This window comes from Pyxicephalus adspersus, chromosome 2 (genome assembly GCF_032062135.1).
Source record: "Pyxicephalus adspersus chromosome 2, UCB_Pads_2.0, whole genome shotgun sequence".
In the NCBI taxonomy this organism is placed as follows: Eukaryota; Metazoa; Chordata; class Amphibia; order Anura; family Pyxicephalidae; genus Pyxicephalus; species Pyxicephalus adspersus.
The window spans coordinates 129,423,889-129,449,082 of NC_092859.1; the positions used below are offsets into that span (position 1 = coordinate 129,423,889).

The following is a 25,194-nucleotide window of genomic DNA, read 5'->3' on the forward strand; positions in this document are numbered from 1 at the left end:
TATATATATTTCTTATAATAGAAGTTTAAAATATGAGTTTTATCAATTTAGTAGAGGGAGCTACCAGTGGTATTTCAAAGATCACTGTATCTCTGTGCACTACAACTTTCTCACAGTTCATTTATTTTTCTCCTACTACTTAGTTTGACACAGAATCAGCCAGAATTAATATGAAGATATGAAATATGTTTGTATAACTGATAACTCTATGCATATTTTTTATTTAGGACCACCTGGTATTGATGGAATGGACGGCATGCCTGGGTACAATGGAACAGATGGTTTGCCTGGATTGCCAGGAAGCAAAGGGGAACCTGGAAGAAGAGGCAAAATAGGTAATAATGGTTTAGGAGACCATGCACACCCTACTAAATATATATATATATATAAAAAAATATATATATATATATTCAGTGGAGGGGAATGTCAATGGCCATAGAAATGTATGAGGTTGGTTGCAAATCAGGTTGTGAACTCTGAGATCATTGAAGCAAAACTCTAAGTCTGTTGCTTATAAGCTAATGTATGCTAAGTAGGGGAGGACTTCCCGGTCTTTTTGCCCTCCTCCAGTATTGATAGTACAGAGCTTCCTCATGCTTTTCCCCATCAATCCATCCACCTCCATATTTTCATTCTCTTCTGGAATTTCATCTCTCTTCTTCATTCATTGGGCAGCAACTTCTGTATATGGAGTAATGCTGGAGTTACGTTATTCCAGAGCCCAGCTCTGTTCTTGGCTTTTACAGATGTTGGGAATGAGCTACATGTGTGCAAAAATAGCCAGGAGTAAGGTTTCCTTGGCAGAAATATTTCTTCCCAGAAGCTACATGGCTTAGCAGTTAAAAAAATAATACACTAAAGGACATATTTAATGTTTTACAACAAAGCTTCTGTTCTTTCTGCAATAAAGGACCTGCCTACTTCACAATTCTTTTTTTTTTAAAAAGGCATTTGATTCGATTTTAATTTTAATTTTTAATCATTTTTATTATCTTAAAGTTATTGAAGAAGGAGAAATAACACCTAATTCCCAGCTTAACATGGAACCTCCTAATAAAGAAACACACACATGCTACAGCACCATATTAATGCATCAGCACTTCCAGTTTACTCTTGGTTCTCTGTAAACTCAAATGCCTATGGATCCTACAAGTCCGCCTAAGGTTTGCATACCTACACTAGGATGAAAAACTGTAGTGGGGTGGCCAGATTTGCCACTGCTGATATTCTTAAGCCTTTAGCTTCTCAGTAATCACTGGACCATATCTAGCCTTGCTCTGCTTTCTGGACTGACATCATTATGAGCTGCAGTGTCTGGGTGGCGACACATGAGAGACACACATGAAGAAGTGTTCGGTGCAGTAAAAGATAAATATTTTTTTTTTACTACCACTTACTATGCACACTACATAGCAACTTAATGCGGGACTTTTTAGACTATCATACAAGAGCTTTTAGGGGTATTTTTGTGGGATTTCCACATGGAAGGGTAAAAACCTTCCTCTTCCCTGTTGATGACCAACTGGGATTCCACTATTTGCACCTCTAATTCAGGGCAACTTTAGAAACCTATAGGACGTAAAGTCAATCATTAAAATCTAACAAAAGATAAGAAGTTATCGTCAAACCCCTGTCCAACTTCCCCCCCAATCCTTTTTCAAAAGAATAAAGCTACATACACCCGTGCAATATTTGTCATTGGAAAGGATCTTTCACAATCCTTTCCAGTGACTAAGGACTGCACAAGGCATGAACAAGTGCTGTACATACATCGTTTTATGGAGAGGGGAGGGGGAGCGTGCTCTCCCTCTTCGCTTCTATTAGGATCATTCGTCATCCATCGTCTGTGGATTCGCCAGGACGGTCGTTTGGACAATGGACAGCAGGCGCTGTACACACGCCAGATTCTCGTCCGATATCGTCCCTGAGCTGATTATCGGATGAGAACCATCGGACATGTTTATGCAGTCTTACTTTATACATAACATTTCTGCTATGATTTGAGTAGTGATGAGTAAATTTAATAAAAATTCAACTTACCTTATTTTAGGCAAATCCCACAAAATGTTCAACATACACTGAATTCATTGCGGAGTGGATGATAGTTCTGGCAATTTGTTGAGCTACTAAGTCATAGGAAGTCAGCACTACCATGGGTATATTTACCAATGCCAAATGATAAAAAACATGCATTACTCTGTATGGAACAGAGGCTCAAAAGATAGTGCTCTAGACTTTCCAGGGCTAGGTCCCATGTTTGAATCTCAGCCAGGACATTTGCATGGAGTTTGCAGGTTCTCCCCGTGTTTGTGTGGGTTTCCTCCCATGTTCCAAAAACATGCAGTTAGGTTAATAGGCTTCCCCCCAAAATTGACCTTAGACTGTATTAAAGACATATGACTATGGTAGGGACATTAGATTGTGAGGCCTTTTTAGGGACAGTTAGTGACATGAATATGGACATTGTAAAGTGTGTAATATGCTGACTCTGTATATTTATAATAATAATATGGCTGGAGCTAATGAAGCACAATTTTATGGCTGTTTCCTGTAGCACCTGACTGCATCATTAAAAAAAAACCTCCACCACCCCAAATTTCTTGCAACCACTATACTCATTTTCTAATTTTTATAAAAAAAGAATATATTAGAGTGCTTCAATAAAAAATGATCAGTGACAGGACAGTTGCACATCAGCAAGTACTATGGAAATGCTGCGACACAAGACGCAGGCAGGTATTTTTCCCAGACAGAGATGTCTAAACATTTGCCAGCAGAAACCACAGGCATTAATGCAAAGATCCACAGAAACCCAAGTCGATATATAGTATATGTTATTCAAGTTAAACATCTCACAATGTACTGTATCTGAAAAATTAAAATAAATAACAAATGCATTCATTTTGTATACACTCTTTGTCAATTTCAGGACTACCAGGAACAAATGGGGAACCTGGGCCAAAAGGAGAGAAAGGAGATCCTGGTGAAATCGGTCCTCCAGGGAAGGATGCCATGCCAGGAAAACGAGGGGAAAAGGGAGAGAAAGGCGACAAAGGTGACACCTCCAATGACATCTTTAGTGAAGGTAGGTTGCTTTGTTACAGTATATTTAGTAGTTTCTGGGATGAAGCCATTTTCCAACTAGACATTAGGAGTAATACTTTTAACTTTTATTTAAGTAGAATACTTTAGTACTCTTTCCACCTCTGTGTGCTGGCAGTTGTCAGCACATTTTGCCACAACTTAGTTTGCTATGTAGATATTAGGCCCGGCAGAAGACCATATAAAAGTGGCATGTGGCGTTTGACTTTGGGAAATGCCAATTTTAGACCTCTATTCCATTATTAATTATGTAAAAAGCAATCAACTGGTTTCTTGTACATACACAGTAGACAACAGCATCATCATTTTGGTAGTCAATATATTTACAACACTTGTTAATGGCATAAAGAAACAACCACCTTTTAATACAGAAATATCTAATAGTACAACACATATTATATTTTCACAATTAGGGTTAAAAAGGGGAAACCGGACCTTCTGGTTTAGGTCCCACTTTTGATCTAAATTCATACAATTTCAATACATCTATACGTACAATATTTTATACCTTGGCATTGTTATACATGCCAACAAGTCAAAACTCTGACTTCTAAGATAACAAGCATCCAATTATTTAACTTTTTAAAACAACTCTCCTGGTACCAAAAAAAGACAATTAGTCTAATGGAAGCCATCGCTAATTCAGTACATTTTACTACAACATAGTTGTACCCAACAAATCAAATCTCTGATTTCCAGGATAGAAAGCATCCACTCCAGGATTTTGATGTTTGAAAACTAAACTCAATAAAGAGACATTTTAATCTGGTGGCAGCCATCACTAAGTCTGCACATACTTTGCCATGTTGTCTAAAAACCTGTAAGAGTACCACATACAGTTAAATGTGACATGAGTGAAATGAGTCTAAGATCCTGGACCAATTGTAGACATATCTATAAAAATAATTATGTGAAGAGGAATCAGCTGTCTTCCTGTCAGGCATACACAGTAGACAACAACATTAATATTTTTGGTAGAAAATATATTTACAGTGTTCTCTAACAACATGAAGAATCAACTTCTCATACAGAAGTGATAAACCTTTTACACAGAAATAATGATCTGATATCTGGATTATGTTTTTACAATTCTGCAGGTATGAAAGGGGAAATGGGACCTCCTGGGCCACCAGGTCCTCCCGGTCCTCCAGGCCCTATGGGTCCACCAGGAAGAAAGAAAGTCAAGGCTGAGAAACTTGCACAGACATTTAGTAGTAAATGCACAGGTGAGAACATTATTATTGAATGTAGAACTTCTGTAGAACATATTTGTATAAAAACTTTGGACAACTTGGTACAAGACTTTCCAGTATCCTCTTTTGCATTGTTGTTTTACATGATATAGTTATAACCAGTCCCTGTTGTAGTGCAAAAAACATTTACTTTACTTAATTAACATTTATTAACCTTTAATTACTGGATACATGCACATCTCTAAACAATAACCTTTAGGTACTGTGTCAGCAGGCTTTGGGTTTGTGTTGATGCCATCAGTTTAACATCAATTTGAGACTTTTTTGGGATTATTCAGAATTCAAGAAAATGAACGGTTCCAGTGCCAGTTTTTCACTATATAATTCAGAATTCACTGACAGGTGCAGTTGACGTTCTTGGTACGTCCATAGGCGCGTATGGGAATATGTAACCCATTTGATGTAAACAATGGTGTGGCAGCCCTAATATGTATCTTTTTAATATTCTATACATTTTGTTGGATTCAAAGCCCCGAATTTTGTTGGATTCGAGGTCCCAAATTCGACCCTCCCACAATGCCTGGGGACCTCACCCATGATGCCTAGGGCCCTCCATTAACAGCAGGGATGCTTTCTCCATGTTTGTTGTGGCAGGCAGCCGATTGGCTGTCTGTCACTGCATGCCAAACAGGCAGCCATTGGCCTACATAAGGCCAGGGAGTGCTTGCATTTACCACTCCTGACAGAGATTTGCTAGCATCACCACCACAAGTGCTTTACTTAGACTGTGTCACACTCACACTATTAGTCAGATATATTGTTGGATTGTACTGTATTGGTGCAGTCCTGAAATCTACTGTACTCAGATAGGAAGAGTGTTTCACTGTTAGATAGATGGATACATAGATGCATAGATAGATAAATTGATAGATAGATAAATAGATAGATAGATAGATAGATAGATAGATAGATAGATAGATAGATAAATAGTCAGTCAGTGTGTTACATACATGCAGCCAGAGGCAGGGTAAAAAAATACAGATATTTCATTCTGATCCTACTTGCTATCTATCAAAAAAGCCAGAAAAACTTCTGTATTTCTGTAAAAATACAGATATTTATTTTTGAAACCACTTGCTATCTATCCAAAAGGACAGAAAATTTTATGTATTTCTCTACTAAAAATACAAATATTAAATTATGAATTATGAGGCCTCAAAGTAGATGAAGGCAGAGGGCCCTGAGGGGGGTGCTTGATAAAAAAAAATAGCCAGTTACACAGCTCTATTGCAAGTTATAGACCTCAGAGACAGAATAGAGGTAGAGGGCCACTAGGGTGAGGAGTAGAAGGAGATACCGAAGACTGTGAAAGTGCTCTTCCCATCAAGATGTCAGCAGGCCATGCAGCAGTGGACGACTAATCAGTACACTCTGCAGAGGGGGTATTGAATTCATTGCCAATCTAAGACCTATTCATTTTAATAAAAGGGATTCGGTCAACATTTTCTGCGGAGAGCCCAATCCGTTTGTCATTCACTACGCCCCCAGCTGCACTGAACGCTCTTTCAGATAACACACTTGCGGCTGGGCAGGCAAGGATCTGAATAGCATGTTCTGCCAGCTCTGGCCACTGCTCAAGCTTGGATGCCCAGTAGCCCAGTGGGTCCTGGCTTTGCAGGTTGCAGATGTCCCATGCAGAGCTCAGGTATTCCTGCACTACCGCTGCTCAGTGTCATTGGCAATTGCTGCACGACTGGTGGCTTGCTTCTGCTAAAAAAAAGCCTGCATAGCTTGGCTTAGAGGACCTCTACCGCTGCTGCCACCCATGCCGCCTAAGGCAGTTGTTTGGCTCCCATGGCTGGTGGAACTGCCATAGGGATCCCTGCTGCTGCTGCTGGCAGCTGGAAAGGCTGAGCACAAGTCCCTTACAAGCACTTCTTGGTAGTGCTGCGTTTTAGGTCCCCTGTATTGGGGCAAGATGAGTTGTTGTATATCAGGCTTGTAACGTGGATCCAGTAATGTAGCAATCCAATAGTCGTCAGTCTTTGTTTTTATGTGTTGTATGTGTGGATCTTTGGCTATGCACACCTGCATGAAGGATGTCATGTGGCTCAAACTCCCCACAGTCGAGGGAATTCTGGACCCACACTCCTGTGGGTCGAACAGCAGCACAGGGTCGTCCTCCTCCTCCGCCTGGTCTTGCCATCCACGGAACATGCCGCCTTGTGTTTGGGTGGATAGATGCCATGTACCCTCAATACCCCCTGACATATATCTAACTGTTAACAACACTGTTATTCGGCCCTCCCCTCATATTACCCCCCATATTCAGAACATTTCCAGGTCCTGTCACTTTCACCTACACAACATCTCCAAAATCCGCCCCTACCTGTCCCCTGAGACCACCAAACTGGGTAATTCCTAAGGAAGCGCTGTACTATCAGGTTCATGACATGAGCCAGGCAAGGTACGTGTGTGAGTTTCCCACAACACAAGGCTGCCAGCAGATTGGCCCCGTTGTCACACAAGATCTTGCCTGGCTGAAGTCTGTTGGGAGTTAGCCATATGTCTTCCTGCTTCCTCAAGGCACTTTGGATGGCTGCGCCCATGTGGCTGAGGGAACCCAGGCATCGCAATCTCAGGACTGCGTGGAAACATCTGAATTGTGCACCGAAATAGCAAAACTGCAGGTTGTTGCTGGCTGTGAACAGATTCTGCCAAATGGGAGGTGCTGGGTCTCCACGGCAAAGTGACCCTAAAGAGGTTGAGGCACAAGAGTCAAAGGAGGAGGTGGAAGTGGAGGTTGAGGAGAAGATTTCATGGTGATGTGCTCTGGCCAGAGGTAGGTATGCAGGCCTTGCTGCAGCTACATCTTCCCCTGATGCCACCAAAGTTACCCAGTGAGCTGTATAGGAAATATATCTTCCCACTCCATGCTTGCTCGACCAACTGTCGGTTGTCAGGTGCACCTTGCCAGAAAATGAGTGCTGAAGGGCTATGGAACATTGCTCTGCACGTGTTCATGCAAAGCAGGAACAAATTTTTCTGTAAAATATTGTTGCTTAGGCATAACGTACTGTGGGTATGAGGAATGCGTAACGGAACGCATTGGAGTCCACCAGCCGGTAAGGGAGGAGCTCTAACGCAATCAGCTGTGCAATTGCCGCATTGATTAGCTTTGTTTTGGGGTCATTTGGGCCATATTTCCTCTTGCACTCCAGCACCTGGGGGATGGAAGGTTGGATGCCGCTAATGCTAACCACAGAAAGATTGGACGATGGGGTAGAAGTTGTAGGGGATGGCAATGATGCCTGGTCTTGACTGCCAGTAATGCGACAAACAGCAGCCGATCTGCATTGCAGTTCCTGCCCACTGCTGGTGGAGCCTGAAAAAGGTAATGCTCAACTACATGCCCCACTCAAATTGATGACAGCAGCACAGGTAACTTTGGTAGCAGAAGGAGGAAAGGCAGCGGAGGAAGATCAAGCAGTTTGAGCTTGGTTCTTGAGCGGAGGTGGTCGTACAGAGCTCTGTGGTGGCTTTTTAAATGTGAGTGGTGGCTTTTTAAATGTGTGCTCATGCAACTTGTTCTGAGTTTGTTTGGGTTTTTGCCCTGTTTTAAGTGTTGAGCACACAGTTTGCAGATGGCCATAGTGTTGTCATCACTATGGACACTAAAACATGCCCACACGGGCGAACATCCAACTGGGCCGAAAGGTGCTGTGAAGCTGGTGCTCGTGGTGGCCGTCCGTGGTTGTTGAAGCATTGCATTGCCCCCATCGACTATAGTGAGCTATTTAACCAACACTAGTTTTTATATCCCATCCCATATCACAAAGAAAAGAAATACCTTTCTTTGTCTTATATGTCTCGTATCTCTATATTTCTTTGTCTCATATCTCACACAAGAGAGTTGGGTTTAATGGATCTAATCTGGCTGACTCAATTACATGCCAGATGTAAATGTCAAGTCAAACCAGTGTCAATGCACTCTATATTAAACATTTGTTCAAGAAAAAGACTAAATTTGCTTTAACAGGATTATTGACAGATTGTTGAATGTACTAGGCTGTATTTAGACCTGTGGTGTGCTACTGCATGCATATTAACATGTGTTATGCCACACTTATACATACATTGTGGTAAGGCAACTTGTTCACTTTTAACGGGCTGTCAATGCACCATGTTGTACCCTTTATTGGATCGGAACCTTTTGTTCAGTTTACCATCATGTGCTGCACAAATGTGTGTGGTGGTTCATCTGTGCAAAATGCAGATTGTGGTTCATGTGTCCTAGGATGCCATACAAAAATGTTAAAAAAATGTTACTAAAATGTTACTGCAGAAAATGTATGAATCCAAACTTAGTACCTCGACTTCCCTGTGGGACTATTTACATACTTAATTTTATTAGCAGGGATGTTACAATAAATCTAATACATTACAAATCGATCATTTAATTTTGTCAAATACTAAATACAAAAATAAACACATCTGAATATTTATGAAAACAGCAAGAGCATGTGTGTATATGTATATATATATATATATATATATATACATAGAATATGTCATAGTTAACTTTAAGTGTGTTACATAAGTTTATTTTGAAAACTTGATTTACTTTTCCAAACCCAAATACGCACTGATGACTTGGGAAGAATTGATGTCATTGTCCTTGACTTTCATTGGAAATGATAAAGTCTTGAGAGTCATCCTCGTTATCCCCCGTCAGGCAGCTCAGATGGCATACTGTTTATATTACTGTATTAAAGAAGTATTCCTTTAAGTAGCTCTAAATAAGAGTCCCAGAGAGATTAAGACAAATTCCTAGAACATGGCAAAGTAAACACCACAACAGGAAAAATATAAATGAGACCAAATGATCAAAAACCATATCCAGGATTTATAACTATGAAATACTCACAATGTGTATACAAATAGTCCTTTTAGCATCCTGTAATCATATCTTATTATTCTGATATTAGAATTGATATAAATACCATTACCTTACTTACACCAAAAAAAAAAAAAACTATTATCAATTTTGATTCATGAAGCCTGTGCTTACCTTTTTGTGAAGTTTTAATCCCCTGAAGATCTTACCCCTTAATCAAGCAGATACCAGTGAAATTGGCAACACAACAAGCTACAGAGCAGTTGTGGAGTGTGGCATGAGGTTCTTGCCTTGACTTTAAAACACCAAATAAAACATTCAGAGCCTCAGGTTGCAAGGAGGCGGATAGGCAGATCAGTGTCTACATATCACACTGTGTACCATGTGTTTAAAAACACAGACTTGTGATTCAAGAGTCAAGGAACAGAAGAAAAAAACTTACCAGCCTAAAATGAAATATTACTGTTTGCATGGCTGCATGTTTGCTGGCAACTATTATTACCAAAGTATGTACCGTATTTTTCGGACCATAAGACGCACTGGACCATAAGACGCACCAGTTTTTAGAGAAGGGAAATGAAGAAAAAAATATTCTGAAACAAATAGTGTCCTAAAATATTTTATGTGCATTAAAAACCAACAAGGAGAAAAGCCGGAGGGGGGGCTACACAGGGGGGGCGGGACAGCGGCTGGGGAGGATACCGGAGAGACGGCCCGGGCACAGTGGCTACATTTGGACCATAAGACGCAGGGACTTTTTCCCCCCACTTCTGGGGGGAAAAAAGTGCGTCTTATGGTCCGAAAAATACGGTAAATGTATTGAAACAAATATAGCTTTATTAGTGTCAATCTCAATTAAAATAAATTAAATAAAGATATAACTAACACAAAGGAAGATATCCCTTACGGCAGAGGTCCCCAACCTGTCTGACAGGGGGTCATGGCTCTGGTTGGTGCACCCACCAGCGGGGTCAGGAGAAGGACCCCGCTAGGGTTGGTGCACTGGCCAGAGCTGTGGACCACGTCTCCCAGACATCACAGGCTCAGGGAGGTGGGCAGGTTGTCTCTGGACACAACAGGCTCAGACCTGCAATGGGAGAGTGGGTCAGTTCTGGCTTTATGACATCACTCTGGGGGGAATTTTTCTTTCCCTTTGAGTGACACACAGCTCCCGGCGCATGCGCGGTTCAGTTCTGTGCATTTAGTGGTCCGTGATGTGAAAAAGGTTGGGAACCACTGCCTTACAGTATTGGATAATCTATAATATACAACACATTTTTGCAGGATTCAAGTTTTCAGACAATGTTATCAGCAATTGGTATTTTCCAATGCGTTTTGCAGAGATTCTGCTTCTTCAGGGGTCAATCAATTTATTGATCACTAAGGCATTTCAGTTGCACTGTAATCAATAAATAGATAAAAACACATGTAAGCACCAAGAGTTACCTGTCACCACAGGGTTACAGTAGTAAATGATCAAACATTAAACATATACCACCATATTAATATGTATTTTATAACATCATAAAATATCTTCACTCCATATCGTCAATGCGCACAGGCTGGCTGATTCCTATCGGGTCCCCCACAGGTTATGGTTGGCAGGTACAGTGAGGCAAAGCAAAACTTGTCTAGGGTCAATGCATAAGAGGCACTTTCATCAGGAAGGGAAACTAGTGTAGGACGTACAAAAGATATGTAAGTAGTGGTAAGGGCTGCACAAGCTTTTACTTTTTTATAGTAAGGGAAAATATAATGTTCTTCTATGCTAATTAAAACTGATAGTAGGTTAATATATCTATGTGCAAAAAAGAGCTAAAGCGCTGTTTTTAATCACACATGTGGTTCAACAAGTTAGCTAATCCTTTAGGATAACCCATAATTATGGCTCGTGTTAGTTTATTATATCTATGAGCATAAACATCTTTTGTACGTTTGACACTAGTTTCCATTCCTGATGAGAATGACTCAAGTTTTGCTTGGTGTGTGTGACCCCTGGCTTTGCCTCACTGATGTTCTTGCCAACATTAATTACTAATACGGGGATACATTTTAGTAATATATGATTCATGGTTGATCTATTACTGTTGTAACACCATAGGGTCTAGTGACTCCAGGAACCTAAATGTGTATTTATCTATTTATTAATAATAGTGCAGTTTGTAAACATGCAATTAGCAGAATCTGTGCATTGGGAAATACCACTTCTGTCCAGGACATAGCCACCTACTTTAGAGAGAAAATTGACAAAATCAGACATGATGTTTCTGCTCTCTGGGCCACTCCAACCATACCCACCACTTCCACCTGTAAATCATCACTGGCCTCCTCCAGCCCTGTTACTGTGGAAGAAGTCTCCTCTTTTCTTTAATCATCTCCATCTACTACCTGTCTGCTTGACCCAATTCCCTCTGATCTACTCTGTGCCCATTCCTCCACCCTGGCCCCAACCCTAACTGAACTATTCAACCTCTCCCTTCTTCTGGTTTATACCCCTCCAATTTCAAACATGCCATAATTCTCCCTATCCTGAAGAAACCCTCACTGGACCCCTCCCTACCCTCTAACTACCGTCATATATATCTCCCTTCTCCCATATGTCTCCAAACTTCTTGAGCGCCTTGTCTACAAAAGACTCACAGATTACTTGAGCACCAACTCTCTCCTTGACCCCCTCCAGTCTGGTTTTGCAGCTTCCCATTCCACTGAAACAGCCCTTACTAAAGTGGCCAATGACCTCATTAGAGCTAAGTCTCATGGCAACTTTTCCCTGCTCCTTCTCCTTGATCTTTCCTCTGCTTTTGACGTTGTTGATCAGCCTCTTCTATTACAAATCATGCGCTCCATTGGTATCTGTGACACTGCTCTCTCTTGGTTTGCTTCCTATCTGTCTGACCGCTCCTTTCAAGTTTCTTTCAATGGTAACTCCTCCTCCCCCACTTTCCTCCCTGTTGGCGTTCCCCAAGGGTCAGTCCTTGGACCGGTTTTCATTTCTCTGTACACCTCCTCTATCGGTAGTCTCATATCCTCCTTTGGTTTACAGTACCATCTGTATGCTGATGACACTCAAATCTATCTGTCCACCCCTGACCTGTCTCCCTCAGTCCTGGATAAGATTTCATGCTGCCTGTCAGCCATATCATCATGGATGTCTGTCATATTTCTGAAGGTCAACCTGGATAAAACAGAACTCATCAGAACATCATCTTCCCCCCCTTCAATTCCAAATCTCCCCTGACATATTTCTAACTGTTAATACCACTGTTTTCTAACTGTTAATTCGTCCCTCCCCTCAGGCACATTGTCTTGGTGTCACCTTTGATTCTGCCCTCTCATTTACCCCCCATTCGCCTTGCTCCCACTTTCTGCTCATTTAAAAGAGAACTCAAAACCCGTTTTTTCAAACTTGCCTACCCGTCTTCTTCTGTCTTTTGAAACCGTCACTACTTCCCAGCACTACATATCTCCCCTCCTATTGTGTGCTAAAAACCCCACCTACTAGATAGTAAGCTCTTTGGGACAGGGTCCTCTCCTCCTGTATCACTGTCTGTATTTGTCTGTCATTTGCAACCCCTATTTAATGTACAGTGCTGCGTAATATGTTGGTGCTGTATAATTGCCACAATTCTTCTGCATTTCTTGGTTTTGCCTCAGGATCAGCATTTTTTTATGTCACCCCACAATTTTTCTATTGGATTAAGGTCCAGGAATTGGTCTGGCCACTCCGTAATGTACATTTTTTGTTGGCCTGAAAGACATTTCTTGTTTACTTGTGTGTGTTGTGGTCATTGTCTTGTTGAAATACCCATTTGATTAGGCATAAGACAACATGACCTCTTCAAGTATTTTCATGTATTCAAACTGCTCTATGATTCCTGCACCATAGTATCGAAACATCTCCATATCATGATGCTTGCTCCCCTATACTTCATTTATATCCTTCCACCATACTTGAATGTGGTATTTGGGGGTCTTCTGACAAACTGCAGCCCCTAGGCACAAAAAAAAACAATCTTGCTTTCATCAGTCCCAAAAATGTTGCGCCATTTCTATTTAGGCCAGTCGATGTGTGGCAAATTGTAACCTCTTTAGCATGTTTTTTCCACATTGGGACTTTGTGGGGGCTTCTTGACAATAGCTTGGATTCACACAGGCATCTTCTAATTGTAACAGGCAACGTTAGACCTTTTCTGGTCTTCATGGAGCCGATCATTGGCTGAGTCTTGGCCATATTGGCTATTCTATATTTTCAAATAGGAGTTTTTCAATTTCTACCACATTTTTTGGGTTTTGGTTGTCATTTTAAGTAATTTAAGATCATTTTAGCTGAGCAGCTTATTATTTTCTGCACTTCTTTAAATGCTTTCCCCTCTCCAATTAACTACTTAAAAATACAATGTTCTTCTGCATAAGGGCCATAATTGAGATCTGTTTTTTTCACAGAATAAATGACCACACTAATTAAACTCCACACTGCTAATATTTTGAACAACTTTCCTTTTCTTCACTTTCTGTAAAAAAACAACACAAATTTGAATCATTTTCATTATGTTTTGATTTGGAATGGAATGTGCAGTGTAAGGAATATCTATCCTTTTTTTATCAAGGACATTATTTTAATTGAGACAGACACTAATAAAGATATTTTTGTTTTAATACATTTACAGTAAAATTCCTCTTTTTTTTACCAATCTATGCAAAGAGTAATATTTAGTTTTATGCCGTTCAGTATTTACCTTTGTATCATGACTCTTGAATCACAAGGCTGTGATTTTAAATGTGGCACACAGTGTGATCCATGGACAGATTTCTGCGTATCTGCAACCCGAGGCTCATTGTAAGTTTTTTTTTATTTGGTGTTCTAAATTCAAGGCAAGGGCCTCTTGCTACTACCTGTCTGCTTGACCCAATTCCCTCTGATCTACTCAAGTTAGCTAATCCTTTATTATAACCCATAATTATGGCTAATGCTAGTTTAATATATCTATGAGCATTGCATAAACATCTTTTGTACGTTCGACACTGGTTTCCATTTATGATGAGAATGACTCAAGATTTGCTTGATGTGTGTGACCCTTGGCTTTGCCTCACTGATGTTCCTGCCAACATTATTTACTAATACGGGGATACATTTTAGTAATATATGATTCATGGTTGATCTATTACCATTGTAACATCATATGGTCTAGTGACTCTGGGAACTTAAATCTGTATTTATCTATTTATTGAATATAGTGCAATTTGTAAACATTCAATTAGTAGAATCCTTGTGAAATGCATTGGGAAATACCACTTCTGCCCAAGACATTGACACCTACTTTAGGGAGAAAATTGAAAAAATCAGACATGATGTTTCTGCTCACTGGGCCACTCCAACCATACCCACCCCTTCCACCTGTAAATCATCACTGGCCACCCTCAGCCCTGTTACTGTGGAAGAAGTCTCCTCTAATCATCCCCATCTACTACCTGTCCTCTTGACCCAATTCCCTCTGATCTACTCCATGCCCACTCCTCCACCCTTGCCCCTACCCTAACTGAACTATTCAACCTCTCCCTTTCTACTGGTATATACCCCTCCACTTTCAAACATACCATAATTCTCCCTATCCTGAAGAAACCATGCTATAACCAGCATGTACAACATTTACTGTCTACCTTCATTAAATAAGGGCTATAATTGACACCTGTTTTTTCACATAATAAATGACCACACTAATTAAACTCTACACTGCTAATATTTTGAACAACTTAATCTTTCCTTTTCTTCACTTATAACACAAATTTGATAACATTTTCATTATGTTTTGATTTGGAATAGAATGTGCAGTGTAAGTAATATCTATCCTATTTTTTTGTTCGAGGACATTGTTTTAATTGAGATAGACACTAATAAAGATATTTTTGTTTTAATATATTTACAGTAAAATTCCTCTTTTTTTGCCAATCAATGCAAAGAGTAATATTTGGTTTTATGCCGTTCAGTATTTACCTTTGTATCATGACTCTTGAATCACAAGGCTGTGTTTTTAATCATGTGGCACACAGTGTGATCCATGGACAGATTTCTGCATATCTGCAACCCGAGGCTCATTGTAAATTTTGTATTTGGTGTTCTAAATTCAAGGTAAGGGCCTCGTGCTATACTCCACAATAGCTCTTTTGCTTGCTGTGTTGCCATTTCTACTGGTGTCTGTGTTTATATTTGTTTTAATATATTTACTTTTTCTGGTTTTAGTAGTTGGTGTTAAAGTCTTTCTTTTTTTGCTCATCTATACAAAAGGTAATATTTGGTTTTATGTTGGACTGGATCAGAGATGTGGCACCTTTTTTAAGGGAGATCCTACTAGTATCATTTATAAGTAAAAACTAAACATTATAATTTTTGTTAAACAATAAATATTTATTGGTAATTTATTTGTAATTTTTACCTAGTATTGTACTATAGTAAGTGGAAATAGGTAAAAGGATGAACAAAAAAACCTTTTGATAAGGTTATCGACCTTATGGAAAGTCCTTATGATATAAAATCCTAGAGGACAAAAAAAAACAAACAATACATTCCTTTTAGAACCCAAATATAGTAAGAGGGGTTATTTAATCTGGTGCATAAACGCCAGATATGTTACACCAGGGTATCATTGTTCATACAATTAAATAAAAATATTTTATTTAGAATTCTAAATAAAAAATGACATTAAATGCAACATTAAAACCATAAATTAAAATATTTAGTAGTACTTGAACAAATCAAAAAACATTAACTGCACTTCACTTCAGTAACAGCTTTTCTGACAATAAGGGACTGTTTATATACATGTGTATACATACTTTATACACTGCTGTATACATGGTGAAAGCATTCTGTTAGATGGAATTGTTCTTAATGCATTTCCCATTTTAATGTCTACTTCTTTAGATGAAAGGTTTATGGAAAAGGAGTAAAAACAATACCTTAAAGCAATATTTACAAATTAGAGAAAACATCATAGTTACCCATATGTAGTATATAAGACTACCCTTAAGTTCTTTTATTTTGAAATGGTTTTGACAAGAAGGAAGTCAGATATTCAAAGTAGAGAGATAAAGTATGTCTTCCCTTCAACAAGCCAAGAGAGAGTTAATCCTCATGTCAATCCCTGTGCCACTCCTGTCAGGGACTGACATGAGGATTAACTCTCTCTTGGCTTGTTGAAGGGAAGACATACTTTATCTCTCTACTTTGATTATCTGACTTCCTGAATTTGGAGTTATATGCATTGTCCTCCTAATAGTACATATCTATATATACAATAGTACATATAGTACAATAGTACATATATACAATAGTACATATCTGTCTTTGTGAAAAAACAACTTGGCTCCTAATATTTGATGTCTGGCTCAGCAAGTTGTCTTCTGCTCGATTATGGTTCAGACTTTGCCTAAGGCTTTGTAATTGCGGTTTCATATTTGTTATGTTCCCTGAGAAAGCAGGTCTTCTGCGAAACGCGTCTGAATTTTTTCAAATATCGTTCTGATCCTTGGGATAGATTTTTAATGCCACACCACTCCTTGCTGTCTGAGTAGTTCCAATCTAAGAACATCTCAATGCATTTTAGGTACCCTCAAGCCTTACTCTCCCCCCCAGTGTATAGTTTTCTGTAGAACTTTGTACAGAGCCTGCAAAAGATTTAACCAGGAGCCAGGAGGATGAGACCACAGTCTCTGGCAGGCTCTGTTAGAGACAGGGGGTGTGCCAGTGCAGGGAAGACAGCAAACTGATCTCTATGCTGCTCTCATAGCCGACAGCCATTTTAGATAAAAGCACTCTTAGAAGGAGAGAGTATAGCCACAGTACTTATCTTTGTTACTCTACATCAGTATTTCAAAACCAGGATTCTGTGGAACCCTAGGGTTCCTACAGCGGTTGCTAAGGATTCCTTGAAAAATGAGTGACACCAGTGATCTTTTTGGCTATCTGTAAGGGTGACATTCTTCCCATTGGCTAGCAATGTAGGAGGCATTCATCCTACTGACCACTACACTAAATTATTGTGAGCTGTTGATAGAGTAGTTATAGTAGGGGTTCCCTGAAGACCTGCAAGTTATTTCAAGGGGTTCTGTCATGTTAAAAAGGTCAATAAACACTGCCGTGCATGGTCCTTATTTTCTGCAGGCATGCTGCACATTAGAGTGTGCAAGCAATCCTTCAAATAAATTTAGGCTATGTTCAGACTTGCCATGAGGTTGCAGTGAAGTTTTGGCTTCCTCATGCCAGTGAACCCCTGCCTCAGGGGAGACACTAAAAATAGCATCTTCCTGCACCCCCGTAGAGATTGAATAAAGGCAGTTACTGCTTCCTCATGCCAGTGAACCACTGCCTGGGGGGAAATGCTACATGTAGCATGTCCTTGTGGCAGTCCTATAGAGAATAAAAGGGGTGGCACTAGGTGCGTACTGACTCCAGCTATTAATTGCCCAGATTCTGGTTCCTACAAGGGTGCAATAAAAACTTAAAGCTTTAAAAAATGAACCTAAACAATACTGTTTTTTTTTACATGCTTTATTGAACCTTTCTGTTGTCAGGAGAGTCCTGTGCTGTTCCTAATGATGACACAATGGTGGGAAAATCAAATGGAAAAAGTAATGACCAACCTCTGAAGCAAGAAGGTATTCTTGTATTATTTGAAATAAAATGTGAATATTTTCTACATTATTTATCATAAATGTATTTGTCCCTACAGCAGATTGTACTATTAGAGCAATTGATAACCCAACAACTGTTGCAAAAGCAAAAGAGACCTTTGGTGCGTGGATGATGGATTTCTCAAACGGGACTAGTGATGAGCGAATCTGGGTTGCAGGACACTTTTCAGGTAGAGTAATTAATTATTTACATATCCCAGGACCCTTCGCTTTTTATTTCTAAAAATGTGTAACACACTTACTTTAACATGCTGCAAAAACTTTTTAAACCCACTCTTCCTTTGTGTGCAAAAAATGATGAATGCAAATCTCAAGTGTTTCAATCAGTACTGCACAGTTATGCCAAAAAATGTATATATTTTATATATGCATGTGTAATCTCTTTAAAAAGGCTGCATGTAGAGAAAAAGTGTAAACCTTATTTAATGTACAGCACTGAGTAATATGTTGGCTCTATATAAATCCTGTTTATTAATAATAATACTAAAACCCAAAGTAGTCAACTTTCTGTTTGAGTTGTCAGCTTTGCCTTTGTTGCATTGAAATTACAATCCACTTTCTGCTGGATTTTAGAACTCCGCCTGTCCATCACCCCCTCTCTGTCCCACTTTACATGCATACACTGATTTCTAGCAAAACAGAGCTGCAGCCTTGATTGCCAGGAGCCTGTTCCATACACTATGTATTAGGAATGGGTTCTTGGGAGACAAAATTTTGGGGACATGCCTAGGTCAGTAGTAACGGAGATTCCAGATGTTGCCACTGCAAGAATTTTACAAGCCTGGTGATAAGATCACTGACAGTAATAAAAGCTGTTTACCTCTCCAGAAACAAGATAAACATAAATGATGAAACATCCTCTAAATGGGAAGTGGGAATTATGAAGTTAAATTTCAGTTATGTATGTATGTGAACATACACTTAATCATTTTTTTATTTCATTTATTTTTTTGTGTGACCAGAGTTTTGGTTTATTTAATGCAAACATAATGACCGCTATGAACAAAAGGAAGGCATAAATATTTTGTCCACTCATTAAAGTGCAAATGAACCATTGCAACCATTATTTTGATTTACTCACATGTCATCGTTTCATTGCAGGCACCACAAAATTCGTTTGCTACTTTTCTTGCATCAAGATCTTCGGCCATCTTGATTGGCCATCCAACATTCATTCAGTTCTGGCAGCCCTGGGGAATGCCAGTATACCTGGCACATCCCTGGCAATGTAGGCTGAGCTGTACTTGCGCAGCTCAATGTTTCTATTAGAAGAAAGTGATCAGGCAGGAAAAAGTGTTTTATTGCAAAAGGAACATCGCCTGTCCCTTTCTACAAAAAAAACCTGCCTGATCGAACATTTTTAAAGTCAAACTTTTAATGCAAACACAAATTTGTAATAGCACTTTTTTCCAAAGTAATGAAATAGCTTCAATAAAATAATAGCAGGACTACAAGGCTTTGATGTAATTGGGCAAACAAAGTCATTCAATGTCTACGTTCATTTCCAGTGCAGCCAACCAAGTAGATATGATGTAAGAACATCATTCATAAAGTAAAATGTCTATCTTGTCCTTTTTATGTTTTTTCATTTTATTTACTTTATTTTTTTTCTGCAGGAATGATAATAAAAGAATATGAAAATGTAACTGCTTTACAAAACGATAGCTATAAGATCATGAAACTTCGCTGGTTCTATCAAGGCTGTGGTCATATTGTGTATAACAAATCACTGTATTATCACAAAGGAGGATCCAACAAAATTGTAAGGTAACATACTTTAAATGGCTTGTTTCAGGACAATGAATGGTGTTGTATTACCACACACCAACTATTATGATTCACAATCATAATTTTGAGTCTGAAGAAAAATCCTATAACAGCCAATAACTACACCTTTTTCTTCTTATTTAAGTAAAGCAGAATTCAGGTAGAATGCAACAGGCTGCTTAGAGCAACAAGCCATTTTGGCACATTAATGAGATGTAATTGAGTTTACTCTCTTAAAAAGTGCAAATCTATTCAAAATGTATCCACCTTCATGCTAGTTTATAAACAATTATATTTAAGATCAATAGTTTTAAATTCTAGGTAATTTAGAACATGCTGCTACACATCACTGGTCACTTAGACGATATTTGGAAGGAAACATAGTATTTGAAATCATGGGAAATATTTAAACCAGCCACTCTCGACTAGGGTTCCTTCCTTGATTTTTTGATGATTGACCTCCCATCTGATGCCACCTACATAGTTCTGGGTTCAAAGCCATTGGCAGAGTAGAATAGTAGAATGGACACAGTGGTCTTTTTAGCTCTCTGTAAGGGAGGAATTTTGACTAACACTGTAAAAAGAATGTTACCCTGATTATAATTGTAATAGGTGCAATCCTCCACCAATCCTCAATTACTTTGATCAGGGGTTCACCGAGACCTGAATATGTTTGCAAATGTTCCTCTTGGGTATATAAGTTGAGAAAGACTGGTCTAAATGCATCATAGTTAATAAAGGTATGTAATAAAAAGAAGATGACGACAGAACAAGTAAAGTTGATCTGAGAATTGCTACAGGGCAGAGAAGAAGATAATTGGAATTGGAGGTGATGGATAAATTGCTGGAGCTGATTGTGAACACAGAGGGAAGAAGACAGACCATGAGAGAAGGTGCAGAGCAGCAGCAGAATTTGAGTATGTAGACAGGAGACAGAAAGGTAGCAGATTGTGGACAGGGGTTAAAGTATGAACATTAATTTCTATCTTCTGAAGGAGAAATTGCATTTCAAACTTATCCTCTAGATGTGTAAAATTGAGGTGCAGCTGCTTAAGCTACGTACACACTTCCAATTATTATCGTCGGAAAACGAACGACGAACGTTCCTGCACGATATATATGAACGATCGTATAGCACTGATCCTGCACAGAGAGGTAACGACACGATCGTTCGTAGATATTGTACACACAATAGATACGATCGTTTAAGCGATAGAGGAACTATGTGCACGACAGGAAAGTGAACGGACGTTCGTTCATCACGCATGCTCAGACCATGAACGATCAACGAACGACCGTACACACGAACGATGTTCAACGATCGTCGCCCAATCCGATCCGCCGGTCCGGTCGTTCGTTTCCAACAATTTTCCTCGTTCGTCGGCGTCGTTGGTTACTTTTTTACCAACAATTTTTTGCCCAATCGATCGTTCGTCGTTCGATTGGAACGATAAAAATTGGAAGTGTGTACGCACCTTTATAATAGTTATGGAACTTAGTGGTAAGTATAATGGTAAGTATGTATAATTCTACTTAGGAGTTTCTGGAAGAATGGTGGAGTGCCAGCACTCGGAAAAGACCTGCAGAAGAAACTACTGTGGACTGTGGTGGGAGAAAAGATAGTGGAAATGCAAGGTAGTGCAAAAAATATCTCAGTCATTATTAAGGAGTGTGTGCTTGGTAACTGTACTGCAAAGCAAAAGTGTGGAATTGTTTAGATTTGAGAGTAGTATGTGCTTTCCTGCTGTGTTTTTTCATACTTTTATTGCTGTTAAAGGGTATACAAGTAAATAAAAAAAAATACAAAACAGAATAAAAACTTCCACAAATGGCAAATACAGTTTCTTAACCTTCTTAACATGAGGGAACCCTTAAAATAACTTTGAGGTTTCTTGAGAAACCCCTGCTACAATGTGCAAATTGCTCAAGGAGCCCCTAGCAAGCTCTGGAAGCACCCAGGGGCTATACAGATATAAAAAGGAACATAGATATGAATACAACATTGCAATACAAAAGCTCCCTATGAGGAATACTCACAGTAATATTCAATACCTTATGCATCCTCAGGCAACCCTTTCCAGAGAAAGGCTCAAGCCCTTACAGTGTAGATAAAGGATCTATTTGCCGAATTCCAGGAGCCATTAGACCCTAATAAATTTAGTTAATTGGTCCCTATAAACTTAGATAGCCTTAAAAAGTGGGCTCAAGGAGTTAACCAAGACCGTCAATGCCACCACAGTAGATAGGAAGGATCTCCTTGAATTCAGGACAATTAGCTTCTGTGCATTATAAAAAAAAAAAAAATGACATAGAAGTGTTCTCAAAGCCACCGTTCCCACCAAAGGTTCAAGCAACTCCAAGAGATAATATGGCAGGTTCACAGCAGATGAAGCAGGGATATCGGTTAAGTGAAAAAAACAACTCTGCCATGTCTCTAAAGAGCCTAAAGGACAGAACCAGAAAACATGTAAAAGGTCTGCCTGCTTTCCTATACTAAATACTCATGGCATGATGGGCAAATATCCTGTTATGTTTTCAGCTGGTCAAGTCACATTCTCAAAATCCCCAGCAAAAACAAAATTGTAATGTGTATATGCCTGTATGTTAAGGTCTTTATATATGTTAATCTTTAATACAGTCTAAGGTCAATTTTTTCGGGGGAAGCCAAATCACCTAACTGCATGTTATTGAAATGTGGGAGGAAACCGTAGTACCCGGAGGAAACTCACACGGGGAGAACCTGCATACTCCATGCAGATAGTGTCCTAGCCAAGATTCGAACCTAACGCTGCAAAGGCCAGAGTGCTAACTGCTGGGCCACTGTGCTGCCCCATACTAACATATAGCATGGAATGGGAGTTTAACAAGAATTAATGTTATGTTTTTTTTAGGTATGAACTGGACACTGACTCCTTTGAAACACTAAGTATCGACAACGCAGCATATCACAATCGCAGTTACCTCTTCTCAAACTCCAAGTCTTACTTTAAACTGGCTGCAGATGAGAAAGATCTATGGATTATCTACTCTTCTGAACTGGATAAAAGTATCATGGTTGCTCACTTGGATGATAAATCTTTCTCTGTCACTCAACACATTAACACAACATATCCAAAATCAAAAGCAGGCAATGCATTCATTATGTGTGGCATTCTCTACGTGACAGATACAAAGGATTTAAGGGTGACCTTCGCTTTTGATCTCTTTAAACAGAAGCCGGTTAATGCTAGCTTTGATCTGAGATCCTCAGCGTCAGTTCTTGCCACACTGTCCTACAACCCTAGAGACAAGAAATTATATGCATGGGAAGAAGGGCGTCTGATGTTATATCCTATCAACTTTGTATCAAATACTTAAATCAGTAATTATGGGCAAATCAAAGAAAAAGAAGAGTCATTCAGTGCCAATAACACAAGGGGTTAATTTATAAAACAGTGAATGGCTTATCACTTAAAGTAATCATCCCGGTGAATGTGTTTTTTTTTATATTAAAATGATTTATCCATCTCCATCTTTCACTGGTTTGTAAATACCCTCCTATAACATGCATTTTAAGTGTTTATTACGAAGAAATTTATTTTTTATGCCATTCAAATTAGGTTTACAGTTTTCGTAATCAGTCCAAAAGATGAGACAAATGTATACAATTCATAAAACAATATCAGTGATTGCATCTACAGAATGTTAATATATATTTAAATGTCATGTTTAATAATAATTAAACCTAATTTTAATAATGCAAACTACAGTATAAAAAGGAAAAAAACATAAGCAAGTGACTATATACCGTGCTACTCTTATCAAAATATTATGAACAGATAAGGACTAGGGGTTCTATTTAGAAAGAAGTGAGCCCTAGTAAATTGATCAATGATCAATGTAAATAATACTAAACTCTTGCTATGCTCCTGTACAAAATGCTTCCATGTTTTCAGGTTTGCCAATGAAAGAATGATAAAATGATAAAAAAAAATAAGGCAATATTTATTTGTCACTTGTAAATACAAGGTCTGCTTACTGGAAAGCCCTCCTCCTTCCAGCCAAATCTCCTAAAACAAAAAAAAAAAAAGATCACCTAGGAAGGACTGTGGTCATGATCTTGGTAACAATTAGGATCCTACATGTCTTAAAAATGCTTCTCAAATGAGCTAAATTGTATTCATAATATATGGGATGCTCTATTGTGGAAGCCAGTGATTTTGGAAGGGGTTGTCTACTAATAAATAGGCATTTGTGTGCAAGTTCACCCTTACATAATAGTTTTGACAGCTAACTTCAATATTACAATATTATAACTAACACAATGTCTGCTACAGGAAGACAATTGTAGGAATATGTTTTGGACAGATAGGAACTATTTACAGATCTACCTCAGTTTATCTAGGTTCAGGAAAGTGCCAGGAGAGCTACTGAAGTGAACGCGGACTGTTATGTGAATGCAAACCATTGCAGCAGTCCGTTTGTGCTAGTGGCCTAGAGATTGTATAGTGTGTTAACCTAAATAGGATTATTAAATCTATATTTTGCTGTTTCCTGAGCGACTGGCTTTTTCACTCTATTACAATCAGATGAAATCCAAATCCTTTATAGAAGTTCACTGTACTTTCTTCTTACCTGTTCACTCCAGTTACCAGTGATTTACTGGTGCAGATATAAAGCACTGACAGGCTCTTTTGACAAAACCCGTCAATCACTGCTTCTGCAAATGCCACACACACCCTGCTGTCTAATGTGGCTCACCCCAGCAGTATCAGGGAATCTGCATGCAGTAGGTCCCTGTAGGGAGCTTTGTCAAGCTTAATGGCACCTTTGGTTTGAAAATAGGAAACATAAAAGAATTTTAGTCTGCTTCAAAGAGAAACTCCAGCTCCATGGAGGAAAAAAAATAACACAGGCCAAATTCAAGTCTCAAGATTTAAGTGAGGATTCTTACCCATTACATTTAGTCGATAATGAAACTTCTCATTTTCTGAAAATTACTTCTTAGTATGAGATTAGAATCTGTCTCGGAACCCTCGGCAATCATTGATATTTGTAGCCCTTTTGGAAAGATCCCCATGAAGATAAAATTCTGTTTGCTTCACGTGTCTGTGCTGTTTTCAAATTATTTCAAATCAAATTATTTCAACAGATCAGATGACTAAAAACATGTTTGCAGCAACTCAAACCGTTATTTATCCAGACCAAAGCTGTCATTTTCTTTAAAAAGTCTAAAAATAAATATTATTACCTTTTATATTAATCTTCATTTGTTTTAGCCAAATGGTTTGTGCTTGATTTAAAACCTTTAGTTAGCCTCTATCATGTGGAAAAACTGTAAATGTCAAATATCTTACATTTACATATAAAAGGTGTTTGACCATATGTGGGAGTCTTTTTTTTTTTTTTTTTATAAAACTCTGCTATGTACGTACAGATTTAAATATCTAAATATGTGATACCATACTGTCATGTGGCAAGAAGTGCAAGGAAATTATTAAAGTGTAACTAAACCCTGGCAGGGATGACATTATTCCTGCCCAGTGCAGGGCAAGCCTGACATTTTTT

At 38.9% G+C, this 25,194-nt stretch overlaps 1 protein-coding gene across 2 annotated transcripts in view; it reads left to right on the forward strand.

Annotated features, from left to right (window-relative positions):
- GLDN (gliomedin) overlaps positions 1-24,931 on the forward strand; it is a 30,971-nt gene extending 6,040 nt beyond the window's left edge. Inside the window, exons 4-10 of one of the 2 annotated variants that reach the window (XM_072402387.1) lie at positions 228-335; positions 2,930-3,085; positions 4,200-4,328; positions 17,761-17,844; positions 17,919-18,050; positions 19,497-19,647; positions 22,539-24,931. In XM_072402387.1, coding sequence (XP_072258488.1) covers positions 228-335; positions 2,930-3,085; positions 4,200-4,328; positions 17,761-17,844; positions 17,919-18,050; positions 19,497-19,647; positions 22,539-23,004 — 1,226 coding nt within the window. In that variant the 3' untranslated portion in view covers positions 23,005-24,931. The remainder of the gene's footprint in view (positions 1-227; positions 336-2,929; positions 3,086-4,199; positions 4,329-17,760; positions 17,845-17,918; positions 18,051-19,496; positions 19,648-22,538) is intronic. The other variant, XM_072402389.1, reaches the window with a different exon arrangement.
- The last annotated feature ends 263 nt before the right edge of the window (positions 24,932-25,194 follow it).